Source organism: Mya arenaria, chromosome 8, assembly GCF_026914265.1.
Source record: "Mya arenaria isolate MELC-2E11 chromosome 8, ASM2691426v1".
NCBI lineage: Eukaryota > Metazoa > Mollusca > Bivalvia > Myida > Myidae > Mya > Mya arenaria.
In genome coordinates this window covers 34,917,634-34,944,724 of record NC_069129.1, presented here as the reverse complement: position 1 = coordinate 34,944,724, position 27,091 = coordinate 34,917,634, and the positions used below count along the sequence as shown (strand labels likewise).

General features: G+C 36.6%; 1 protein-coding gene across 2 annotated transcripts in view; it reads right to left on the bottom strand.

The window, feature by feature from the left end:
• Window positions 1–27,091, bottom strand: part of LOC128244899 (protein LSM14 homolog A-like) — a 46,897-nt gene that overhangs the window by 3,600 nt on the left and 16,206 nt on the right. The window contains exons 4-8 of one of the 2 annotated variants that reach the window (XM_052963019.1): window positions 16,026–16,121; window positions 13,168–13,491; window positions 12,405–12,617; window positions 11,525–11,654; window positions 3,770–3,945 (exon numbers count right to left, since the gene is read on the bottom strand). In XM_052963019.1, coding sequence (XP_052818979.1) covers window positions 3,770–3,945; window positions 11,525–11,654; window positions 12,405–12,617; window positions 13,168–13,491; window positions 16,026–16,121 — 939 coding nt within the window. The remainder of the gene's footprint in view (window positions 1–3,769; window positions 3,946–11,524; window positions 11,655–12,404; window positions 12,618–13,167; window positions 13,492–16,025; window positions 16,122–27,091) is intronic. The other variant, XM_052963020.1, reaches the window with a different exon arrangement.

The window sequence follows — 27,091 nt, the reverse complement described above, 5'->3', positions numbered from 1 at the left end:
ATGCTCTACTGGCATGGCTTTTGTGGTCATATCAATCTACAGCATGTATGTATGGGTAAAAGGCAACAGACATATAGTTTATGTTTTGTGTTTGGGTTACCTGAAAACGTAGCACGTTCAACATCTGAGCCCAGAAAGTATTGTAAGCAGATTAGTTGCATGAACTATTTTAATATGTGCCAAGTAAAAGTCATCTGACAAAAAACTAGAAATGTGTCCATAGGACACGGATGCCCCCACTTCGATTTTTTGTCACAGAAAATAAGCCATAATGATTATTCAGGATAATCTGAGGGCTCTAACTCCTAAATGATTAAAGCGATTTCCATGGCTATCGAACTTGATCAAGATATTATGGTCACAAACATGTGTTAAAAGTTTGGTGAGGATTGGACAAACAGTTTTCAAGAATTAGATCGGAAACATTCTTCGGGACGTATTTTTCAAGTCTTTTTTTGCAAATAAAGGGCCGTAACTCCTAAATGACAAAAGCGATTTCCATGGCTATCGAACTTGATCAAGATATTATGGTCACAATCATGTATGTAAAGTTTGGTGAGGATTGGACACATACTTTTCAAGAATTAGATTGGAAACATATATTTTTGAAGTATTTTTGGCAAAAAAGGGCCGTAACTCCTAAATGACTAAAGCGATTTCCATGACTATCGAACTTGATCAAGATATTATGGTCACAAACATGTGTTTAAAGTTTGGTGAGGATTGGACAAGTGGTTTTCAAGAATTAGATCGGAAACAATCTTCGGGACGTACTTTTGGCAAAAAAGGGCCGTAACTCCTAAATGACTAAAGCGATTTCCATGACTATCGAACTTGATCAAGATATTATGGTCACAAACATGTGTTTAAAGTTTGGTGAGGATTGGACAAACGGTTTTCAAGAATTAGATCGGAAACAATCTTCGGGACGTACGTACGTACAGACAGACAGACAGACGTACGTACGGACAAGGGCAACCCTATATGCCGCCACAAAGTGGCGGCATAAAAATGCTTTCAAAACTGTACTCATAGTAAAAATTGCTGTAGTTTTTAAAGTTAAAAAAAGTTAAGTCAAAAGGTCAAAGTCAAGGGCATCCTATGACAACATTGATCAATTTGAACAAACATTCACAATCAATTGTGCTGAGATGGATGCACGAACACACAAAAAGATTTTCAAACCTTTCCAGATTTATGTTTACCAAACCTGTGAACCCTGGGTGTGGCCGGTAATGACACCAGGTGCATAACTTAAACATTCACAACCAATTTTGTTAAGATGAATGCGCAAACTACAGAACTTAAAGTTAAAAAATGGCCTTTGGGCTTTCAACAAGAACAAGGCAGAGTAATTCACAAAATCAATTGCAGAAGCAAAATCAAATTGTCTCTCAAAATCCTAGACTTGCAAATTGTCTCCCTTAACTCTAGACTTGAATTTACATGTAAACTTGGCTAAAAATAGAATTCGCTCATGCAGACCTGGCTAAAAATAGAAAGCATTTCTTTAAAACTTTCATGGCCCATAATCTAGGCATTTATGGGCGGATCTGGCTGGTTTTTGAAAGGAACCGAGCTCTAATGGATATCTAGATACTGTACAAGTTTCATCGAGATACAATCAAAACTGAAGACTGTATCGTGTTCACAACCAATTGTTTACAGACGCACGAACGCACGACCGCACATACTACGTACACATTATCATCGCATAAGCTCTTCTGGCCTTTGGCCAGTAGAGCTAAAAATTGTATTTACCGTATTTCCTCGACTATAAGGCTATCCGCTTATAAGACGACCCCCTAACTTTGCCCATGAAATCTGGTACTTCTTGTTTTGACTTTTTTATAAGACGGGTAAATTTTTAAGCAAATCAAAAAACCTTTAATTCCATCAAATGTGTGAAAATGTTCGAGGTCAACGGACAATTATCGACTTTCGCGGTAAATTTGTTGTTTTGCTAGAAGAAAATGGCGGTCAACCGTGAGTTCTCCATTTGGAGGTAGGTTAATAATTAGTACACGGTCACGCATTTAAGATTGCAGGACAGGACGTTCCTTATCAGAATTGAAATAATTTTGGTTAACCCAATTAAAATAAAAATATTGACTGTTATGTTGTGATCAATAAACCGTAATTAACACCATGAAAATAAATGGCTTCAATGACAAAATTGCAAAAAACTGACGCAATGCGCAGGGCTTCTCAATCTTTGGAACCTCAATCGGTCCGGACCCGGCGACGACCCCCCCCCACCTTAAAAAAAGAGGTCATACATTTTCGCGACGTCTTTTCTGTTAATATTTTTTGCAATGTGGCAATTCATAAGAGGGCTCTAGAGCCAGCATAGCCGATTCGGAGAGTCATTGATACAAGTTGAATTCAAATGAGATTCTCATCGAGTTCTGCGGCGTTTCTAACAAAAAAGACAGCGATCGTAATTAACTGTGGCTGTCGGGAGGCAGTCACACGACAAAAAGTGAAACAATATTATGATTTATTTGATTAATGCTTCTTTAGTGGGTCAACATTCAACTGATAATCTTGAATAATAGTATATATCTAGATTTATAATCGGGGCAACAAGCTTAAAGTGTGATATCGACAACGATTTTTTCATTACTGCGAATAAATATGACGTAAGCGGCGGACTCAGCTGTCAGACTATGTAGTTAATCAAGCGTATCGATGTTGATATCCTATATATTATTACGTTAATTAATTCGATATTTTAATGCTTTCACGGATTAACAATGATATGCTTTTATCTTTAAACCCGTTTTTAACCAGCAATGGTTCTTTATAACGATTAAAAAAAAATTTGTAATCAACAAACGGATATCATGTAATGATCGACGACGACATATAGCATATTGCCATGTGAAAATATGGACCGATTTTAAAAATTAATCAGGAAAGCTGCAAGCAGATAATTAACACATAGTTTGTTTAATTGTGTCTTCTGCTTATACCAAAACACGTGATTGGACCGATTGCAAGCGTCTGCTAATTAACAGATAGGCTATAGAGTGATCAGCGTAGCGGAAAAAGCAGCTGGTCGCATCGGTCTCATGGTAACCAAGACACTTTTATGGCCTATTGCATGTAGTTCTGAATGTGTGAATGACCCATGAATGTTTGTGTAATACAATTTCTACATATTTTCCTGATTAAGTCGTTTTGGACCGAAATTACAATTTTTTTTAGAAAATTTCGGACCGATTTTTTGTATACTTTTTGAAACTGAAATCGGTCTGGCTTGGTCAAAATCGGTCCAGACCAGCAAATTGCCGGTTTTTAGAAGCCCTGGCAATGCGTGAAAGGATTTATATTTGCATTGTCATTTGTCTGCATAATCAAATTGGCCGTAAGGTACCTACAACATATTAAGTTTCCAATTTACTGTTTAGATATATCTGTCAAACTAATTAGCAGACACACGCCATGAGAAAAAATGCATATCAAACAGTACACTGTTTGACGTCAGAGCATGCGCGGTGAAGCGATTTTGTGTTGTTGTTTACTTAATTGCCCCATACTTGCATCAGCAGACGATATACCGGTTAGTCGAATACCCTATGTAAAATATTACTGATTTTGACTTGAATCTTTTTTTAATATTATATCGACTGACTCGCTTATAAGACGGCCCCCTGCTTTCAGGTTAAAAATTGGGACCCAATTTCCCCGTCTTATAGTCCAGGAAATACGGTAACAAAAAAGGTGGACTATGTAACAAAAGAAGTCAAGGTAGCCAGCAACTAACCTCTGTATCCTCCTGTACTCCCTCGGCCGCGCCCTCTGTAACCATTGTAGTTGTTGTAACCTCCCCTGTTGCCACGGAAACCACCTCGCCCACGGAAGCCCCGCCGTGGGTCACTTGTACCAAATGTTTCTACATTCAGTTTTCTTTCCTCCTTCCAGCTTGGGCGTGACTGTTTGCTACAAAGGTTGGGAAAATATAATGGTACTGGGTGTCACCATTGTCATGTCACCATTTTGTTCAAAAGAGCAGTTTTAAAGAATACAACCCAAACTAATGTTCGTGTTTTGTTTTCTTTCTTCTGGATTGGAAGATTGCAAGCCAATAATATACTATTTTTAACAACAACAGACCTTGAAAACACTTCCTAGATTACATTATTTTGGTATTGTTGCCAACGTGTAAAAGACAAATCCATTGCTCTGAGCCCAAGGGATAAAAAAACTTTTTTTAATGGTAGCCCATCCAAATTGATGTTTTTGTACCATGGATTTTATCACACCTTCCTTTTCAACGCATACCAGATTCCTGTGGTTATCAGCTTTTATGGAAGCTGCAATTCATTCGATTTAATCTCAGTAAACTACACTTTTAAAATGGCGGCTTCTGATAAACTAGTCTCAATAACTGGACGCTTGCATCTGAGTGCAATGTCATTGATTTTGATCGCAGTGGCTGAATGATTAAGACTACCTGTAAATAAACTTTATAATTTTCACCTCAGAATTAATGGAATGAAAACTTGCCATTCGAAAAAGGCACCAGTTTAAAAACAACAACTTTTCGTTTGATTGTAAAATGATGTCAAGATGTTACTATTTGAGTCCTTTGTTTTGCTCAAAAGACTATATTAGTGTTTTAGCTAAAGCGGAATGCAAGGGCGGCCCGCCCTGCCCTTTTTTGACCCGCCCTGTCATATTTTCCCCGCCCCCTTGCGCCCTTCTTGCCATTCAGATCGTTGTTTATAACAAAGTTACGCCCTAAAAGTATTTCATTGGTCAATGTCGCCGTTTCATAATCTGTCACAGATCAGTGCATGCTAAGGCACACGACCGTCATCACTGCGGGTCAGATTAACGGTAATTTACGCTTATAACCAGGGTGCTAATTGCTGTTCATTATGACACATTATTCCTTGTCTGAGACATCGAAGTTGTACCTCTAAATGTCGATCTTTGATGCCGATGTTACAAATTTAATTAATTTAGCCATTAATAATCGGTAATCTCCTCATATCTGAGTAAAGTCATGATAAGCACGAATGAAATTTGACCTGATTGCTTCAATAATGTAAAAGATGAAAGACAAGAGAGCCAAAATGGATATACAAGTATATAGAAACCTAGGACCCTTCAGGCAAGGCCACATTTCAAAGGTCACTTCATGGGGGTTCATACCATCTATGAAAGGTCCAGGGCCATGTGTTTTCATAGAAGAAAATTATCAAAATTTTACAATATATGTATATAGAAGACTTGGGACCCCGGGAGAGTGGCCAGCTTTGACCCCAGGGGCAGCCACTACATGAGACTATATACTAACAAGAGATGTTTGTCAAACATTATGCCCCCCCTGAGTGCCATGTTGTCAGGATTATATGGACAATTGAATGAAATATGCATGGACCGAAATGACAGCTGATTTGTTGCCATTAAGGCAGTTTTCAGATTATGACCATTAAAGTGTGAGGATAGAGTGTGTTATGACCATGACCTTTGACTCTATGAACTCAAAATCCAGAGTCATCAGCTGGTCACCAGAAACCTAAATGTCAAGTTCGAGGGCCATGGGTGCAGGCATTGTCAAGTTATCACACAGACAAGTTTTTTTCGTTCAAGGTCACTGTGACCTTGACCTTTGACCCAATGACCCCTTAAATCATAAGGGGTCATCTACAAGTCAGATGCAACTCCAAGTCAAGTTTGAAGGCCATGGGTTCAGGCATTGTTGAGTTATCACTCTGACAACCTTTTACCATTCAAGATCACTGTGACCTTGACCTTTGGCTCTATGAATCCTAAAATCAATAAGGGTGATCTACTGGTCAGGCTTAACATCCATGTCAAGTTTAATGATCATAGGTTCAGGCATTGTTGAGATATCAGTGGGAGAAGATTTGTTAACATTTTTGCCTTAAAGGTTACTGTGACATTGACCTTGGCCTGATGACCCCCAAAGTCGATAGGGGTCATCTACTGGGCAGGCCCAACCTTCATGTCAAGTTTGATGACCATAGGTCCAGGAATTGTCGAGGTCGCTTTCAAGGTCACTGTGACCTTGACCTTTGACCCCTAAAATCAATAGGGGTCATCTACTGGTCAGGCCCAACCTCAATGTCAAGTTTGAGGGCCATGGGTGCAGGCATTGTTGAGTTATCACTCGGACAACCTTTTATCATTCAAGGTCACTGTGACCTTGACCTTTGGCCCAATGACCCCTAAAATCAATAGGGACCATCTTCTGGCCAGGCCCAACCTCCAAGTCAAGCTTGAGGGCCATGGGTGCAGGCATTGTCAAGTTATCACTCGGATAACCTTTTACCATTCCAGGTCACTGTGACCTTAACCTTTAGCCCAATGACCCCTAAAATCAATAGGGACTATCTTCTGGCCAGGCCCAACCTCCAAGTCAAGTTTGAGGGCCATGGGTGCAGGCATTGTCGAGTTATCACTCGGACAACCTTTTACCATTCCAGGTCACTGTGAACTTGACCTTTGGCCAGATGACCCCCAAAAACAAAAGGGGTCATGTACTGGTCAGGCCCAATTCCAAGTCAAGTTTGAGGGCCATGGGTGCAGGCATTATCAAGTTATCACAAGGAAAACCTTTAACCATTCAAGGTGACTGTGACCTTGACCTTTGGCCCGATGACCCCCAAAAACAATAGGGGTCTTCTACTGGTCAGGCCCAACCTCCAATTCAATTATGAGGGCCATGGGTGCAGGCATTGTCGAATTATCACTCGGACAACCTTTTACCATTCAAGGTCATTGTGACCTTGACCTTTGGCCCGATGACCCCCCAAAACAATAGGGGTCATCCCCTGGTCAGGCCCAACCTACAATTCAATTATGAGGGCCATGGGTGCCTGCATTGTTGAGTTATCACTCGGACAACCTTTTACCATTCAAGGTCACTGTGAACTTGACCTTAGACCCGATGAGCCGCAAAAACAATAGGCGTCAGCTACTGGTCGGGCCCAACCTCCAAGTCAAGTTTGAGGGCCATGGGTGCAGGCATTGTCAAGTTATCACTCGGACGACCTTTTACCATTCAAGGTCACTGTGACCTTGACCTTTGGCCTGATGACCCCCCAAAACAATGGGGGTCATCTACTGGTCAGGCCCAACCTCCATGTCAAGTTTGAGGGCCATTGGTGCAGGCATTGTTGAGTTATCACTCGGACAAGCTTTAAAATTATTTTATCATTAAAGGTCACTGTGACCTTGACCTTTGACCCGATGACCCCCAAAATCAATAGGGGTCATCTACTGGTCAGGCCCAACCTTCATGTGAAGTTTGATGACCATACGTCCAGGAATTGTCGAGTTATCACTCGGACAAGCTTTGGTCTACCGACGGACCGACCGACATGCCTGTGCAAAGCAATATACCCCTCTTCTTCGAAGGGGGGCATAATTATCATAAGTAGTCTGAGTGTGATTATTCCATTCCATCATATTTATTTATATCAGAAGTTTGCTGAGTTTCAGTAGGGATGATCACTCATTTACTGTTAATCACCCATTACATGACCCTGAGCTATGGGCCTAGCCATCACTAATTGGATCTGTTTGTTGATCTTATCTGGCTTTCTGAATTCTGTAGATGCAGTTTTTCCTATAATACAAAGAGTTTTTACTCTGCATAAAACTGTTTTTATTTCACAATTAAACCATACTCACACAGTGGGAAAGTTGTTAAGAATATTTTGAAGTTTAAGCAGGTTTAAGTGTTTTTGATGTATTTTATATTATGTAAGCAAGTTTGGCCGACATTGCCCATTACCGCATGTAAACACATCTTGCTCACTGTAGATGGGGATCAACATTCACTTCAACTTCTGTGAAAATGCTATAATGCATGGTAAAGATAATACAGATACTTTGTGGACCAGAGCTCTATCAAGAGAACTCATTTTGACTTTTAGCCTCTAAGCATGACCTTGACCTATAGATCTGGGTCTTTTGCGTCAAGCCGCTTAACATTTCATTATTTTTTTTTTAAATCCTATGATGCATGTTTAAGATAGCCGGACAAGGATCATTTCAACATTTAGACCGCTTAAGCGTTACCTTGACCTATGAGGTGATCGCTTTGGTTCTTATGATTTGTTTTGATTTTTTTTGTTGGCATTAATTTGAAAAATAAAACAAAAAAATTATTTAACTTTATTATAAAGAAGGGATGGCAACGAGTAGTAAAATTGGTACTTGAGTACTCAGACAATTTTCCAATGGAGTACTCGGTTACTCAGATAAATTGAATTGGTTCCCAGGAAAGACAAGTTTGTGTATACAGGTATCTTTCAACTACTCTGTGTGTTGGTCGTAACATTGGTCATTTTCATCTTTAAATAGGACACAATTCAGAATTACAATGAACAGATTATTTATTTATTAATTTGTTTAGTTGTTTACTCTATGAAATAATATTTAAACTGACCGTTTTCCATACTGACATATTGTTGTTTACCTCAATAATATGCATTATTCCTGATTTAAGATATCCACCAATCAATTGTGATACAAACAATGCGCCCATTCAGGAATCATTGCTCGTAATGGTCATTACTAATTCGCTAGTCAACGTCCATTGCTTAGTGAAAACTCTCTAATTGGTAAACAATACAATTGTGTAGGCGATGTACCACTATCAAAACTTCGCTAATTGACACCAGTGCATTTTGCAAATTAGGGCCTTTTGTTGACAGTTTGAAACTATCACAACAACTGTCAATAAATTTATAAGGGTCAATTGTGTACACAGCGGGGATTAGGGAAACGTACACTGCCTTCATGGGAACGCGTCGGATCTTTTACTAACATCTGTTTTTCATGTATTTGGTGATATATTTTTTTTTTTTTGGCATACTCGAGTAGTGATTTAGTACTCGGATGATTGATCGAGTACTCGGGTACTCTTTGCCATCCCTATTATAAAGTGTGGCAGTGATATTAACAAGAGCTGTCACAGAGACGGCGGGCTCGTCTATTCCACCGCTTTTCAGTGTAAGGATTGAAAAGTTTTGGTGAAACATGCATGGATCACTGTTAGATTAGATTTCAATGCAATACATGATGTGCTGAGATATTAACATAAATGTGGTTACATGCAAAATTTTAACCATAATTTTTAAATCTAATAATAAAGGGCCTTGCAAAATACAGTTATCTAACTTGGTTATTTAATTAGATTGGGTGGTTGAATACCAGGGCTCTCACTAGGCTGAAAATTTTGGGAGAAGTGACTTCTCCCTTCAGTCAATTTAGGGAGAAGTGGGACGACTTTAGGGAGAAGTGATACTTTTCATAACACCTGATACAAAAACTATGCCATACCACACACCTCAGTTTATATTCACATTCAAATTGATTGCTATAACTATATAAAATGTTCATAAAATAATGTATCTTTTTTGGCTCAGCAAAAGTATATTAGTCAATGTCACATAGTTTATCTCCAAATAGCATCTAAAATGAACCAAAAAATACATCTAAGGATTTGAACTACTCATAATGACCTCATAAATGAACTGTCAATATAGTAGGGGGACGAATCTTGTTTTGGTACGTTCGGGATAGGGTACGAATGTCACATTCAGCTGTGCTGTTATTTACTTGTCTCTGGCTAAATAATTTTAAATATGCTGACATTTAAGAACCAAATGACATTTAAATCAGTGTCCTTGATGAAAAATTTACCAATACATAATGGGAAGTTGAAAAATTAACTCGGAAAATGTTCTGACAAAATGGCGATCTCGCCGATTTTTTTTTGACATCGTAACTGTGACAGGAGAAAATTACTGTAAGTAAACTCTACATAAAGCAAAAAAATAAATATTTTTTTGTGTTTACAAATCATTTTTTTACATGAACATTTCACTAAAATCAATCAAATATTTGGTGATACGTCATGTTATTGATTTTCTTAGCGCCTACTTGCCGATGGCCCGAGATGGCTATGACGTCTGTTTCAAAAGCAACAATGTTTAAATGTCTTGCATTGTTTGTTCAATACATATATTAATTACTTTTTAACTTAAATTAATGCTTGACACGATTTGTCATAAATATGTCTCCAATTCTATCTCATTTTAACGAACTTATATCATTTGATCAGGGTCTTCTGAATGTACATTCTGATTGGTTAACTTTCAATAGCTCCGCCTACTGGCGATGCTTTGGTAATTGGATGACACGGCCCAATCATCAGATTAGGAGATTACCAATTTGTATGAATGGATTATTGGGATGTTTTGACTAATGGGACATTGGCCAAATACTCGCTGACTGACAGATTTACAATGTGCTAAAATTTTCGGCGAAGTCAATGTCGCTTTGATGATGCAAATGGGCGAAGTCTGGGAATTTTAGGCGACCACTTCGCCCAAGTCGCCCCCTCGCGAGAGCCCTGAATACCATTGCATAAAGTCTTAATGCAATACATCAAGTAGTTGCTGAGATATTGTCCTATGTTTGCTAACATGCAAGACCTTAACCAGAATTTAAGTCGCATAATAAAGGGGCAAAAATTATATAATATGAACGATAGAGTAATCTTACTTGATAAATAAATAGGTTAAATGGTTGGGAGCCTGTGTGTAAAGTTTTAATGCAATACATGATGCATTTGCTGAGGTATTGACTTAAAAGTGGTTACATGCAAAACCTTAACCAGAATTTCTATGTGGAATAAAAAAGGGGCCATTATTTGCATTAAATGCAAACTAGAGTTATCTAACTTGGTTAATTAAGTAGGTTGGATGGTTGAGTACCATTGTATAAAGTCTCAATGCAATAAATCAAGTAGTTGCTGAGATATTAACCTATGTGTGCTTACATGCAAAACCTTAACCAAATGGGACGCCAACGACGACGCTTGGGTAAGTAGTATACCTCTCCTTATTCTTCGAATAGTCAAGCTTAAAATGAAATTTGCTTCAAGCCATGTGCTGAATGTTTGATTATTTTATAAATGTTTGTTTATTTTCACATGGCAAGATTCATCTCTCCTCCAAGAGTATTAGTACTGCATTCAATAGTCTTTGTAGAATTGTGAGTCAGGTTTGAAATTTAGCTGTATTTTCTGCAAATTATGTTATCATTTATAAAATCACACATAGATCCTTGTACATGTGTGAATGACGGATCTAAATTCTAAACCTCTGAAATCTAGAGTGTTCCTGAGAAACCCACCACACAAGATCTGAGGACTGAAGTTGTTTAATCTGCCAATGTCAAAGCGGAACAATTACTTTATGTCCATTTCAAGCGCACTCAAATCCATTACCAGCGCATGTATAACTAATACAATGTATCCGGTTTTTGAATAGCTTATAGATTTGAACAATCAATTTTTATCTGTGAAGATAAATATCCACTCAAAGAATTTTGAGAGCTTAGGCAATTCACTTCCAATATCTAAATTTCACTCCCATGTTGTGAATATGCAAATTTGAGCTCTGATAGTACTGCATGTGCTTACAGCCTTCAAGTAAAATAAATTCTGTGCCTGTCAAAATGCACTGCTTACCCCTTTGCCCTGTCAGATGCCTCACAGGAGATATTGTCGAAGAAGGACTTGGCCTTGTCATAGAAGTACTCATCATCTTCCTCATCCCCGCCGTTCTCTACAGGCTTCTCACCATTCTCCTTACTATCACCTAAGGTTATATAAAAGTAAGATATGCAGTGTATTGTAGTCAACATGAACATTTAGTATGTTGCAGTTTTTCTAAATTAGCACAAGCCTGCAAGCCCTGCACTGGTAAAATGCTTTTCAGACTTGCTCAAATTTTGGATTTCATATAATATGATTATTTTTAGCCATGTACCATGTAAGAATTTGGGTTGACACCAAGGGTCTGATTTTGATAACTGCACAGATATTTCAGTACTACTGCTTGCAAATAAATTTAGTGAAACATCCTTTTTAAATCGAAGCATGTTAACATCGCAATTTTGGACTGATTACAAGGTCGGAATGAAATATGGGTTTGAGGTCTTGGCGCTGGGTTTGCATTCACAGTTGAGCCTGTGTGGACTGTCAATCACATTAGTGACACACTCAAATACTGTGAAATCATTTATAATCATGGGCACAAAATTACATGGCTTCTCAAAAGGACAATTTCGTTGGTAGATTTTAATTTCAGTGCAGTCAGCAGTTTTGACAAGTGATTTTAAATACTGGTGGTCTTCTGATGTTTTCAAAACTAAAATCGTTCTGCAGGCAATTATGCATTGGGATAAAGTTACATCACCACTTCCCAATGCTTTAACACATAGTTACGCTATGTCATTTTGCAAACAGAATGAAATTTTTCTTGCTGATTAATTTACAGACTGCTTTCAATTATTTTACAATAAAACACTAAAGATAAAACCTTTATGTAATGGAAAACATTACATACCCAGTGTCAATTTCTGCTTTAATTCCCGCTCAATCTCTTCCTTGTCAAACTGAGCATTGGAACTTTCAAAGTCAAACTCGCCCTCAAACTTAATGGGTTCCCTGCTTTGTGGATTTCGGCCCCTTGCTGAATGACCCCGTGGGGCACCTCTCGGACCCCCACGATTTGGGTTGCCCCTGTAACCACCTCCTTGACCACCTTGCCATGATACTCCTTGAAAAAAGTATGCATTTGAAAGACACCAACAAATGACTATGGTTATATTACATACAAATATCAGAATCAAAGCCAACTGAGTTAGTTGTGTTTATTTTGCTATCATACTAAACAAGATTTCCATGAATCGGAAGTGTGGTAGCCCCACCCCCCTGTCATTTTCCATTTAAGGCAACAAAGCATTTGTTCTTTTATATCATGACCTCAAATCTCTTGAGGTCATCTACTGACCATGGCTGATGTGCATACCAAGTTTGAAGACTTCACAAGTAATTCAAAAGAAATTAATCTGAAATGAAAGTTTGCTGCCCGACATAACAATCCATGTATGTCTGCCGTGCTTCGAAGGCCTAACAATAAATTTACTTGTATTGAAAACATCCAGATACTATCAAAGCAATCTGCTATTTTTTATAATTCAAGCAACACCGATCCCTTTTTTTATAAAGAGTATAACCATTTTAATGCCATTTCCAACAAAAGTTTCAATGTTGCATTTGATTGTAAATAACGCTTCTAAGTCAAGTCTCCTTGAAGGCAAATGTACCTCTGTTATTGCCTCGTCCCCTTGCATAACTGGCTGACACTGGCCTGTGATCCTGCTGCTCTCTAGGCGGATGTCGGCCAAGGTCTTTCTGCTCCCAGCCCCGATTGTGCTGCTGCTGGTCCTTTTGCTCCCAGCCCCGATTGTGCTGCTGCTGCTGGGGTGGAGGTCTCCGTCGGTTCTCGTTCTGAGAGGGTTGATCCCTATGAGGTGCGGGCTGGTGACCTGGTGGTGGTTTACTTGTGTCCACACCCACAGGCTCCGACTGCGTCCCCTGATCAGATGTGGGAGACTTGCGATTAGGAGGTGGAGTTTCTCCCCGAGAACCTGTAATAAGAAGCATGGCAGTGTGCAATAATTTGATGTGAATGAGCCTTGAAGCATTGTATGTTCAATAAAATTTGCTTTTTGTCTTGGTAATATCTGTTGAATCTAATAAATTTGCAAATTGAAAAGGACAAGTACTTGTTTCTGTTAAATGGTACACATCCACAAATACAAACCAGACTTACGTTTCAATTATTATAATCCATTTTACAGTAATTTGCCACTTAATTTATAGAATTGTAGACAAAACATACTACTGAATGTAGATTAAGCATCAATTCAAGCTATTTCAACCCAAAAATGAAAGCCACTACTCGGACGCTTTTAAGGTTTTTACAATTATTTAGCTAGTTGACTAGCTTAACAGCATTTATAGCACACAAGTTAGTAATATGTAGTGTATATCAAGAAAGCAATCATAAAAAGAAATAAATACCACGACATCACTTTGCACTAATAATGAGTCGACATTTAACAGATAATCAATGGATAAATGCTAGAAAACAAGGTAACCCTTTTTGCAGGTTGAAAGACGAGGCTTTTACAGAAAGTAAGAGAAACACAGTTACAGTGAATGTCAGTGATATACATGCTGAATCAGTGCTCCAGCTAGGATTTGAAAAGTGCAGGGCTAATGGGGGAGGGGGTGGGCCTCCCACAAGCGTTGCTTTCTTCTTTTTTTTAACCCAAATAAATGCATTTACCTTTAATTTCAGGCCTTAACACAATGTTTTTATTCACATTTTAATGGTGTCTAAATATACAAATTTGAATGCATATTTTTAGGGGCAGCAAGAAGTGTACTTGTCTGGAGACACCCATTGTGCAATGTCAAATTATTTCCTAAAAAGCATCATAAACAAGCAAAAAAAACAGAAAGACAGCTAAACATTTCGAACATTCTTAATGGCCTTTATACTTGTCCTGTTATAAAATCATCACGTGCAAGGGGCCAATCTTATTTACGTACCAAAGGGCAGACATGTGAACCTTTGGCAATGACAGACAGGTAGATTTAGGTCTCAAAAGCGGTAGTTTTGTGTTAAAAAGCGGTAGAATTTCTAATTTCTTAAATTTTCAGACAAAAACAATCATGGAAACAATGAACACAAAAACGAATTTTGTTACTATTTTTTAGATTTTCGGAAAATACGCATGTACGGTATAAAATACGTCATGGTTGAAACTTGTCAAGTGTCAGTGTTTTTGATTGAGAAACAGTAAGAACAAGTTTATATTCAGAAGAGCTGCTAAAAAAGCAAATCAGACTGCCAAAAACAGGTCAGAGTGTAAGTGCAGACAACTGCAGAACTGTATATGTAAAATTTCCCGCCAAAATGTCGTACAATTTTATACACTGTAGATAATTAATAACAGCTTGGTAATGTTGTTTTCTTTAATGTTTTGATAGTTTTATAATGTCTTTGATATTTACAAAAATGCTGATTAGTAGGATGCCAATTAACAAAGAATGCTGATTAGTGGTCTTTTGTACTGTACTGGTAACTTAGCAACAATCTCGGCCGAAGTGTGAAGTGATTTGACAAGTTGCTTGTTGCACCATGTTCTTTAAAGTGACAGATTAATATGGTATTTTAGCATGGTTGATTAAATTTTGAGGTTTTTAAAATAAGATTTAAGGCCAAATTGATATAATATTGGGATTTTTTAGAGGAGCTTTTAATAACGGTAGATTTCGACGGGAAAGCGGTAGGGCGTTAGAAGGTCTCAAAAGCTGTATATTTTACCTACCGCCGGTAGAGTTCACATGTATGCCAAAGGGATAGGCTATTATGTTACAGTCAGCTCTGCTGTTATCTAATTGTCTATGGAAATGTAAGAATATATATAATTTAAGAACCAAATGGCATTGAAAATCACTGTCATTACATTTCACTTATACAAAATTTTACAAGTTTTTTAAAGGTTAATTAGTGCTTGACAATATTTTTCATCATTCCTTTACTTTTCTATTGGATCAACTTTTATCATTTGATGAGGGTGTTCTCCATGTACATTCCGATTCCTGCAAAATTCCAATAATTGGCCGATACGCAACCCAATCTTTTGGATTAGGATAATGAAACACATTGCATCTTCTCATTACAAAAAATACACAAGAAACTGTAATATGACAATGACAGGGCACATGGGAAGATGGAAGGGCAGCACAGTGCATTTTTGGCAGAAAAAAAGTGTTTTGCACTAGGTCTCAATTATGACAGCAGATTACACGGACGCTGATCTTTGGTAATGACTCTGATAATAAAAAGGCCCTACCTGGATTAAGACATTTTTTTGAAAAAAGCATTACCCAGTTTAAAAGGGGCACGGAAATAAGAAAAGGCATGGGTGGAACACTCAAAAAAAACGGGCTAGCTGGAGCAGTGAATTAATTGCATTGATGCAACAATGTTAGGCCTTTGTTTGCAACATAATACATGAGCCAGCTGAGCAACAAGCAGACTGGGGCATGGATTGTTGTGTATGTGTTATTACTGTTAGGCCATCGAAAACAGAAAGGGAGCGTTTACCAGTCCTACGTTGGGGGGCGGGGCCAGCACCCACTTGCACACCCTGGTCCATAGTTGGGGAGATCCGGCTATGAATGGGGGAGGGGCCTCGAGACCCTGGGACAGACAACAAGCTCTCAGACACATGGGAAAAACAGATATACCAAAAGTTCATTTCTTATTTATAGTGATGACAAGAACTTAAATAACGTCAGAAGCATGAATATATTTTAATTAACATCAGGTTTTAAACCCAAGATTCTTTGTTATAAATTATACATCATTCTTAAATATAAAACCCATAAAACAAATAAGCTGAAAAACTTTTTAAAACCAAAATCACAGATCCATATTCAGGGGTTTTCTTAAGCGGACGCCCGCTTGCCCGCGCCGGGTTAAAATCGCCGCGGGCAAGTGATTTTTCAAAGCAGGTAGCCCGCTGTGCAAGTGAGCTTTCGTAGTGAACGCTTTCCGGTAGTTTTATTTTATTTTTCTTTGGGTTAAAATATTTCCTAACAAGCATTAGTTAAACCAATTTTAATTGGTTATTGGATTTTAAAACGCCAATCAAATGAATCGTAACATATAGCGTTCGTCAGCCTTGGCAAGATGGCGGACGGAGACGAACTGGGCGAAACTGAACACTTTTTTCTCAATTTTCTCTAAAAGTAAACCAAAACCTAAGCCGAAAACTACCGATAATGAAAGAAAAAGTAAATATGAAAAAGATAGTACAAAGAGAATCTTTCAATCTTCCTGGTTAAACGAATTTAAATGGTTAGAATATGAAAATCATCTCATGAAATGTAAAGTTTGTACGAAATATGATGATGTTGGTTCTTTTGTTACGGGTTCAAACTTCTTTCGAAAAGACTCTTTAAAGGCTCATGAAGAATCGCAAGGTCATTGTAAAAATGAAAAGATAGAAAATGCAAAAAACCAGAAGTGACAGTGGCTGGATGATGCTCGTTTGAAAACAAAATGTAGCAGTTAAGATCTGTTAAAAGTTATTCTTTGTGTTTATTAATAGATATCATTGCCTTTAATACAAATTGATTAAAATTGTATACATATAAACATTTGCAAAGATCGGGCAACCAAATTTTACAGGGGGCAAGTAGATGTTCAAATTGACTTGCCCCTGGGGCAAGTGAAAGTCAAATCGTTAGGAAAACCCCTGCATATTAGTCTGTAATTTTACTGAAATGTTTGGACACTTCAAAAGGAATCAGTATGTCAATATTGCGATGAAATTAATCACATTATAAATCAGGGTTCCCGCTGGCGATTGCCATTGATTATGTCACTGTCTTAAATCAAGCCATCTGCTGGTGGGACAACAAATCCGATAATTAGGGCAAGCAGTCACGGCCCAGTCAACTCCTCGCTAATTATTGCAGAATTTTATTGCTTTCACGGATTAACAATGACATCCTTTAACTGTTATGTCTCTTATTAGCAAACAATTTTAATATTTAGCTCAACAGCTTTGTTGTTGCGTAATTAACATGTTAGTTTTAAAAATGCAATTTTTGGGTTGTCGGAAAGTAACGTGATATGCAAATTTCGTATGAGGTTTACGCGCTTAAAATAGATTTGCTTTCGGTTTTGTCGCAATTTGTAATTGCTATAAATGCAGCATTCTAGGGGTTCAAAAAGAGTCAAAAAGATTAACAGAAATCATAGGGTATGCTTACAAATAAATATAATTACACCCCATTTGATAAGGCTTGCAATAAGTTGGCTGGAGTAAAGAGTAGACAAATTCTATGGCACTATTGTATGCAGGCATTAGACTGAAATCAACATATTGGATGGCTGTCACATTTTTTTTGCAATATTTTTTATTTATATACTTGCCCATATATTTTGTCAATAGAATAACAATTTGCTAATATCTTGTGCTTTGTGTACAATAAAATGTTGTTTTTTGCACAACCAATGTGCTAATTAAATGCAATTTAAGGCTCTTAAAATGCTTAACTGCATGAGCTTCAGGGGGATTCGCCACCTTGACCACCAACGGGACGCTGCCCTGGACCCGTAAGGGGGCCTTTAGCGGCACCCTTAACCCCCCACAAAAAAGTGGCGACAACTTTTTCGAACCCAGTAAATCAATATACCAGCTATTAATTCAGTTAGGAAAGATTGTACCTTAGACCTGTTTTTCCACCTTTTTGTGAATGTGGCAATGGCTTAGGGAATTTACGTCAGTATATTTCGAACCAGGAAACAAAGCAAAGGCACTTTTAAGATACATAATTTGAAGAATTTTAAGAGTTTAAGAATGCATTTGAATAGAAATACTGAACATCTGTACTAATTGACTTCATAACTTAGAGTTGAGTTTTTGGACTGTGAATATTGAGTCCAATTTTGGTGAAAAAAGTGCATTCTTTGATACTGGAACAGGGCCAAACTTTGGCCCCTTTTTCAGTATAAAAGAAACACTGAACTGAAATCGGTAGTGATGGGAAATCGGTTGTATTTTACAATCGGAGACCATCAACCGATTAGACATCGGCTAAAATCGGATATTATAGAGCAGTGGTTGCTGGTAATATACTTGAAGGTAATGGGTATCAGTTTGTCTCTGTAAGCTGAATTTTATGTACCGTATTATATCATGCATAGGTCGCACTTTTTTACCCCCAATTCTCGTCTTAAAAATTGCCTGCGTCCTTTCTATGCTATTAAAATTTCATCTGTTTTTTTCCAAGTCTGTTTCAGGTCGAAAATATCGGACCGGGTAAGAACGCGGTAATAGTAAATATCTGTACTGCGTCACCGAAGAGAACAACTGATAAAATCACGCAAGTTAACACACGCAGAAATATATTGAATGTTTACTTTAAAATGATTTATTGAGAAATAAATTGAAAACAAACATGAGTGTTTACTTTTTTACAAAAGGGACGCTACTCACAAAAACTCGATGTGAGTCAGCACTTTAACTCGATTGAGTTATAACGGCAACGGAAAATCGGGAAAGGAGGTAAATATCAATTAATCGTAGTTCATGATTTAAATGTTTCAATATTTTACAAAACATTTTGTTGTATCTTACTGCGCAGCGACAAGCCTTATCAAAACAATCATCAGTTTTGACAATACACAGTTTTGCAACGGTTGCAAGTCAGTCAGAAGGCGTGTCGGGACTATTACAGCATTTGTATAAGTCTTATAATATGCGTGAATGTTCTCAAAATGTCAAGACTTATATCATTGTTGTGTACACTAAATTAACGAAATATGACGATAATTATCGAAATACACAAGCCAGTTATCGAAATATGCCTTATATACAATTTTTTTTTTTTTACTTCAATATATGTTATAAATACTTACCAACCTCAATTTTTCGGCTACGATTTTGACATTTTTCCGCTGCGTCCTATCTTATATATTAAGGGTTTTTACCTGTTTTTTTTCAACTATTTTTTTGCGTGCGTCCTATCTATGCTAGCGTCCTATACATGATATAATACAGTATAAATCAAAGAATAGAACTAACATATATATTTATCTTTCAGGAAATAGCACTAACAAACATAAAACAGAAATAAATCTATTTTTTAAGGAACAAAGCACAAACATTAAACTGAAATGTTCACATGACATAAGACATTTCAAAGTAACCAGTACGAATCTACCAGTATGACTCGTTAAGTTTTTGTTTAGAAATATTGTCTGGTCAATAAGATTTGGGTTCATTCTACATCTCTTCTTGCTCACCACCTGCCCAGCTAGGCTGAAAACTTGGTCACTTGATCAGATGAAGCCTGGCAGCATAGATACTTTTTGGCCAACTTGGACAATCTTGGGAATGATTCTTCATGATCTCTCCACCACACCAGGACTGTTTGTTCTCAGCTTCAACAAGATTAGTTGGATCCTCATGTGTAACCCATGCGCACACAACATCATCTAACCAGTACCCTGTGTCAGCAGCCTTTGCTTTTTTTTTGAGCACTTGGCTGATCTAATGCTTGAAGATCTGGTTTATTTTCATTTCCTTCGGTCAGATCAGGCATCAGAGGCAACAGTGGCAATACAGGTTCATTGTTGTTCACCTCTTCTGGCCTTTTCTGTGTGAATGATACAGAGGAAGTGAGTGCTAATGTTTGTTCTCATAATAATACTAGCTACAATTTATTTGCAAAATGGTTTTTTATAAAATTAATTTGTTAAGTGATATTTGGTATCGAAGAAGATAACTAAAACCATCATACTCTTTAGATGACGATGTTTTAACAAAAATTAATCCGGACACACCTGACAACAATCGGTGATGAGCGTACTTAGTTACCGTACCTTTTTCGCGTAAGCCTTTTTGCAAAGGCGACAATATGCCTTGCTCATGTCAAGGTTTTCTTTGGTTGGAGGTCCTGGTTTAATTTTTTTGAATGCAAAGAAGAGCCAGACTTTGGATTTTGCTTTTCCACCTGAGTGAATTGTACAGCACATCGTCATTTTTGTCTGCCATTCTTACGGATTGTACTCAAGGAAAAATGAGCGGAAACGTCGCAAAGATAAATTTCGTAAATGCATCCGGAGTAACCTCCCTTGATAAATTCGAGATTCCGGGATTATCGATTATCGCCAATCTAGAAGCTTTTCAATCAATTTTCGATTATAATTGATCATCAGCCCATCACTAGTAATCAGACAATTCATTATAAATCACTAGGCAATAAACTCAGACATTGCGAAAACCGTCAGACCGACAGTCCAGACCAGTAAATTTTGACTCAGTCCGACTAAATTTGTGATGGGGTCGGTTCATCTGACCGACAGTATTCACCACCAGGTGTAAAAAAATAACGAAGATTTAATCTTTATCAATTATCAAACACGGCTTAAAGTAAGAATAATTTATTTTGTTTAACCCTTTAGCACATGTATATGAGTTTGGTCGACATAGCTCATTAGCAGATGTTGCCGCATCTGGCCAACCCTATCCACTTCTGGATGTAAACGCATCGCCCGCATATTCCAATAGGGTCATTTCAATTTTGCATCTTTCTTTTTGTTAACAACATCCCTGATGTTAATAAAATTGAAGCTTAACCTTCTGTGTATTGATTTTCCCTTGAAAATATCGTCTGCTAAAATTTGAGGGTAATTATTTATACTGCAAATCGCAGGTGTGAGATTCCACCGTGACGTTATATGACCTCTAGGCCGAGTAGTGTATGGAAAATCCCCTAATGCACTGATGAGTAATTCATTGAATATATTACGTCAGTTCAATTTACCATTAAAATCAATAAAGATTACAATTATTTGTAGATAATATTTTGTGTTACAAACAACAGAAACAATAAATCTTGAGAAAATGATAGGTAAATTTTCTGTCGAAGTAATTGATGTCCAGCATGGTTCTGGCCATAAAATAGGTCAGGTAAACACATTTGTGCAAGCGTTTGGATTATCTACATCTTTTTATTCATAACGGGGGGGGGGGGGGGGGGGCATATTTCTGTGTATTATACACAAGAACATCAATTGTTGGCTTTTTAATCCAGATGGGTCTTTTTAATGATAGGGTTAATACAATTTAGATTGATCCCAGCATTTTTTTACCCTTTGATTTAATTAAGTTATGACATTTTAAGGAAACGTAACAATTCCACCTTGGAAATGCATTCACAGATGAAATCAAATAATTTTATATTTCATCATTGACACCATTTATTAGATAATTTAATTATCTATAAAAAATGTATCCGCATAAAAAATATTTGGCCACAATTATTTGGAGTAATATTAAGATTAACGCCTTGGTCACGATATAATGACAATTTCCTTTTTGCTGTTGTTACGTTGTAATTTTCTTAACATGTTATGTTAAAATTGTCTTTTTTATGTCTCATGATATGCAGAATATATCTGTCGACTCAACTTATACAGACTTCCATCGCTTGATTTGACGCGTTTTCTAATTTCAACCTCCAAATAGCCAAAATGTGGCTAAAAACTGTCGTTACGTTTCATTTCAAAATTACCCCTTTTTTAATATAAAAAACAAAAAATACTGGAAAATAATTGTATCAGATTTCTTGAGCATTGATTAAGCAATTTAGTCTTCTTTCTGTAGCTGGTTATTTCATTTAAATTGCATAAAAACTGACGGAGTACTACTAAAATAACTGAACCCACCATTTCGTTACCAAAATCTGGCTTTTTCATTTCAGGGATACAAAATGGCCATTTTTTTTTAGCAATATGGTATTTTGTGAAAATATGACCCTCAATTGGAAGAACTACAACTCATTTATCAATAGCAATAAGAAATTTATACATAATACCTACATTACCAAATTTATTATACGCCTGAGTATGCACCCAAAAATACAGAAAATTTTGTCCCATCCGTAGACGCATGTTTTTCCCAGCAAGGAATATGCTTAAGCATATAACCAACCAGGCAGATTTTGCATTTCCATTCAGTGACCAAATCTATTAGACACACATAAAATGCTCAAAATTTGCGTATATTAAGCGAAAAGAACCACTTTCCTTTGACAGAAATGTAGCACATATTCAAACCTAGGCAATGGATTACCAAAAACAACTCATTACCTTTGTATTTTCATTTTTCCACTTCTAAATGTTGCTAAAAACATTGAAATTCATGCATTAACTTATTTTTTTCTATAGTGTGTATGTTTGGGAATTAAAATAAGTAGCCAAAATACAGGATGGATTATGTTGTTTTAGCCAGACATAAAGAGGCCTATTAGAAATTTATTTATGGTTAAGAAAATGAAGTACAGTAAAGCTGGTAAATGTCTACGGATGGGACATTTAACCCTTTACTTCATGTAAACCTAAGCCGTTTCAGGCTGCCAGTGTATGGCTTATCAGTTCATATCAGTACCCCTACTTCATAGGAGATTATTGATATTATTGGAATTTTAACCCTCATGTATTACAAACCTATTTTCTTAGTATTTCTTTTGGTTTAATCAATAAGTCATCAATGTAAAGTTTATAGAGAATTAAATTTCCAATCCAGTCATATAAATTTTATTTTGTTATCTAAATTATTTCCGCATGATATTCATAAATAAAAAGAAAAATATGTCAAATTTGATGAAAATTAATTTTTATTACACTTTTATTTATCAAACATAACACAAAATATTATATAAACAACATATTTTTATATTTCATTTAATGCAACCTGAATTGAAACAAAGATGGACAGAATTAAAAAATAATTCACAACAAAGAAGCACGGTATATTTATATATATGAACAAGAAAAAAAAATTGATAAACAGTCACAGTATGTATAACTTTCGGTTATTAAACACTACAATGAACAAATAAAGTTATTATTCAACTACTAAATGAGGCCTGCATGTTGTTGTTTACTAAATTTATATCGTTTATTGCATGTCCAGGTATTGTCATTTGGCTTTGATTTTAAAAATCCTCATTTCTCGTATCCTTGTGTGCGTGACGCCGAGGTCCGAATTCGCCATCTCAACATCGTACTCAAACTCCTTTTAATGGAAGCCAGAATGTTCCGATTCGTCAGACAAACACTGAAATATAAATGACATTATTCAGGAATGTTGTTTTAAACTGAAGTTAACAAGGGCAGAAATTAGCTCTACATTGCATTCTTGTGTATTCGAAAACACGTGTTTCAACAGCTGATCGATGTTAAATTGGGTCATGTCAAAGTTTAACAATAGGGATAGTCCGTATTTTATAACACATTTGTACTTACTTTCAATTTGTAGAAGCAGATGCGCATTTTTATGACCGGATTAGCGAAACAGAAGTGACACATATGTCCCATATAATGATTTATGGCCTTTGTTTATACAAGCCAGATGATTTTTTGTTTATCCAACATGGCCGACATTTTGACACGTTTTCGAACCATGACCTCAATAAAATATAGTTGTATTATTGGTAGTTAATTATAACTTGCAGTATTGTGTAAATTTCCACGAGGAAAACGAGACAGGAATGCCCACAAACCTGCGCAGTCAATGTTTTTCGCATCTTTGATACCAGTGACCTTATTTCGCGATTTTCCGAAATTCTTTAAATAGTAACATAGTTTTTTTTTAATGCATTGTATTTATCGATGTTTATACTTCATGAATATGAATTTATAGCGAATAAAAAAGCATCAGGTATGAAAATAAATGCCCCTACATTACGAATACGTAGGATTACGTATCTATGAAGCTATGGATAAAACGTTAAGATCCGTATCTATGAAGCTATGGATAGATAAGTAAAATTGCGTATCTATGAAGTAAAGGGTTAAATCACGCTATGTACGAAATGTCCATTTATAAATTCAGGTGTGACTAGAATTAACATTAATACAAAAATGGACAAGCAGAGAAATAAAAACCATTCAAATATACCTGAAATTGACATTAATGTAAGTGCAAAAGCCCTTACAATGAAAAGATACAGGGGAAAACTGAAAAATGAAAGAAATGAAAAATATGATGAAATGAAGAGGAAAGATGCTGAAAGGAAAAACACATGATAGGCAAATTGACAAAGGGAGAAAAAGAAAGTGATCCAAGAGAAACCAAAAAACAATAATAAATATGGAGAGAAAAGAAAATGAAATTAAGCTTGCCAAAAAGAAAGAAGGTGCAGACAATATCACAAACAAAACTAATGGAGAAAACCGGACTCCTAGACAGACACCGTGTAACAATAAGAATAGAGAAATGAAAGAAAATGAAAGCCTGAAAAAGAAGAAGAATGTGCTTAAAGATGCTTAAAGTACAGAATTGGACGATGGGGATAAAACTTAAAAAAATACAGTGAAAATAGTCTTTCAACAGACCAAGATACTACAAACACTGATCAAACAAAAACAGATGGTACAATAGACAACGATGATATTAACAGATCCAGAACAGCCACAAATTCAGCTGAAATATAAGTAATGAGCAGGGTTCCCGCTGGCGATCGCCATTGTCGCCATTTGCGACAAAATCGCAAAAGTGGCGACAACTTTTCAAATTTGGCGAATTTATGGCGACAACGATTTTTTTCTAAAATATTTTCTTAAAATGACGTAAGTGGTGACCATGCGGCCTGCATGATAATCGATTCTGTCACTGTCATAAATCAAGCGCATCTGCTGGTGCGACAACAAAAATTGATCCGATAATTAAAGCAAGCAGTCACGGCCCAGTCAACACATCGCTAATTATTGCAGAATTTTATTGCTTTCACGGATAAACAATGACATCCTTTAACTGTTATGTCTCTTATTAGCAAACAATTTTAATATTTAGCTCAACAGCCTTGTTGTTGCGTAATTATCGTGTTAGTTTTAAATATGCAAATTTCGTAATGACGTTTACGCGCTAAAAATAGACTTGCTTTCGGTTTTGTCGCAATTTGCAATTGCTATAAATGCAGCATTCTAAGAGTTCAAAAAGTGTCAAAAAGATTAACAGAAATCAAATAAATAGGATTAAACCCCATTTGATAAGGCTTCTAATATGTTGGCTGGAGTAAAGAGTAGGTAGACAAATTTCTATTAGGAAAGTTATGGCCCTAGTTTGACAATGTATATTTCTTTGAGTTTCCATTTATTCTCAATTTATCTCATAATTTCACAAATGTATTCTTTTATTGTATGCAGGCATTAGACTGAAATCAACATATTGATGTTTATGTCACATTTTTTGCAATATTTTTTTATTTATATACTAGTCCATATACAATGAATTTTGTCAAATGAATAACAATTTGCTATTAATATCTTGTGCTTCATGTACAACAAAATGTTATGATTTGCACGACAATGTGCTAATTAAATGCAATTTAAGGCTCTTAAAATGCTTAAACCCCATGAGCTTCAAGGGGCTTCGCCACCTTGGCCCCCACAAGGGCGCTGCCCTGGACCCGTAAGGGGGCCTATCGCGGCCCCCTTAACCCCCCGCGAAAAAGTGGCGACAACTTTTTAGAACCCAGGGGGAACCCTGAATGAGATGTGTGAGCCTCCATTTAATTCAAGAAGCAAGAAGTACAAAATATAGAGCAATATCAAAAGTAAAAGAAAGTATGCCTACAACACCAAAGCGTAAAACAAGAGTGTAAGAAAAACTGATAGAGTATGTCACCAACGATAAGAAGAAATTTGGAAGAAAAGGGTGTTATTTTACCAAAGAGTGCTAGAAGAAATTTAAAGCTGAGCGAAACAGTCAATATGAACAACATTAAAGAAGAATACAGGATGTGAAATTGAGTCATGGAGGGACTTCACAAGAAAAGAAGACAGAATACAACAATGTGTTGCAATGTGTGCTTGATAGGAATATAACCAAATACCATACTAGCTTTGGTAGTGGGATTGCTTCCTTCCTACAAGTAAGGCGACCAACAGGGAAAATAGACAACACCAATGAAAAGAAGTGGAAACTAAAACCAAGAAAGACAAGGAAAGATAGGCTGACTGCAGGAACTGTTGTTTGTCAGTAGATGTGTCCGGAAAAGTACCGAATAAAAAAGATGTAAAGTTACTCGATGGAGAGAACATCCAATCTCAAGTAATGACAATGACCTTGGCCGAGGCATATGAATTATTTATTTTCTGGAGTTCTTAAGTAGTTTAGAAAAGGTCATTGACAAAATGTCATTTTTACATATGATTCAGAACAGTTTCTCAGTTTTGGAGTATATATATATCAGTCATCAGGGCTTTTTCTGCCCATTTTTGGAAAAAGGATCCTAGACATTTTGGGAAAATTTGCGTCACAATTATTCCTAAATTGGGAAAATTTACAGTTAAAATAACAAGCTTTTCAGTCTCCTGCAAATGAGGAAATTATTAAATATAAGTTTATTTTCCCTTTCAAAAGCCCTAAAACAGCTGAAATCTTAATTCTCGGGTGTAAATATTTAATGCAATGAATCATGACAGATACTAATTTTTCATTTCAAATGATCTCTGAATGTGATGCAAATCAATGATTTCTGAATTCAGTTTTCCCCAAAACTTTACATCACCTAATTTTAGGATGTTGAATGAACCGGTACAGGTAAAAACACTGTTTTACTTTTGATTGGGATTTTTTTCTGAAG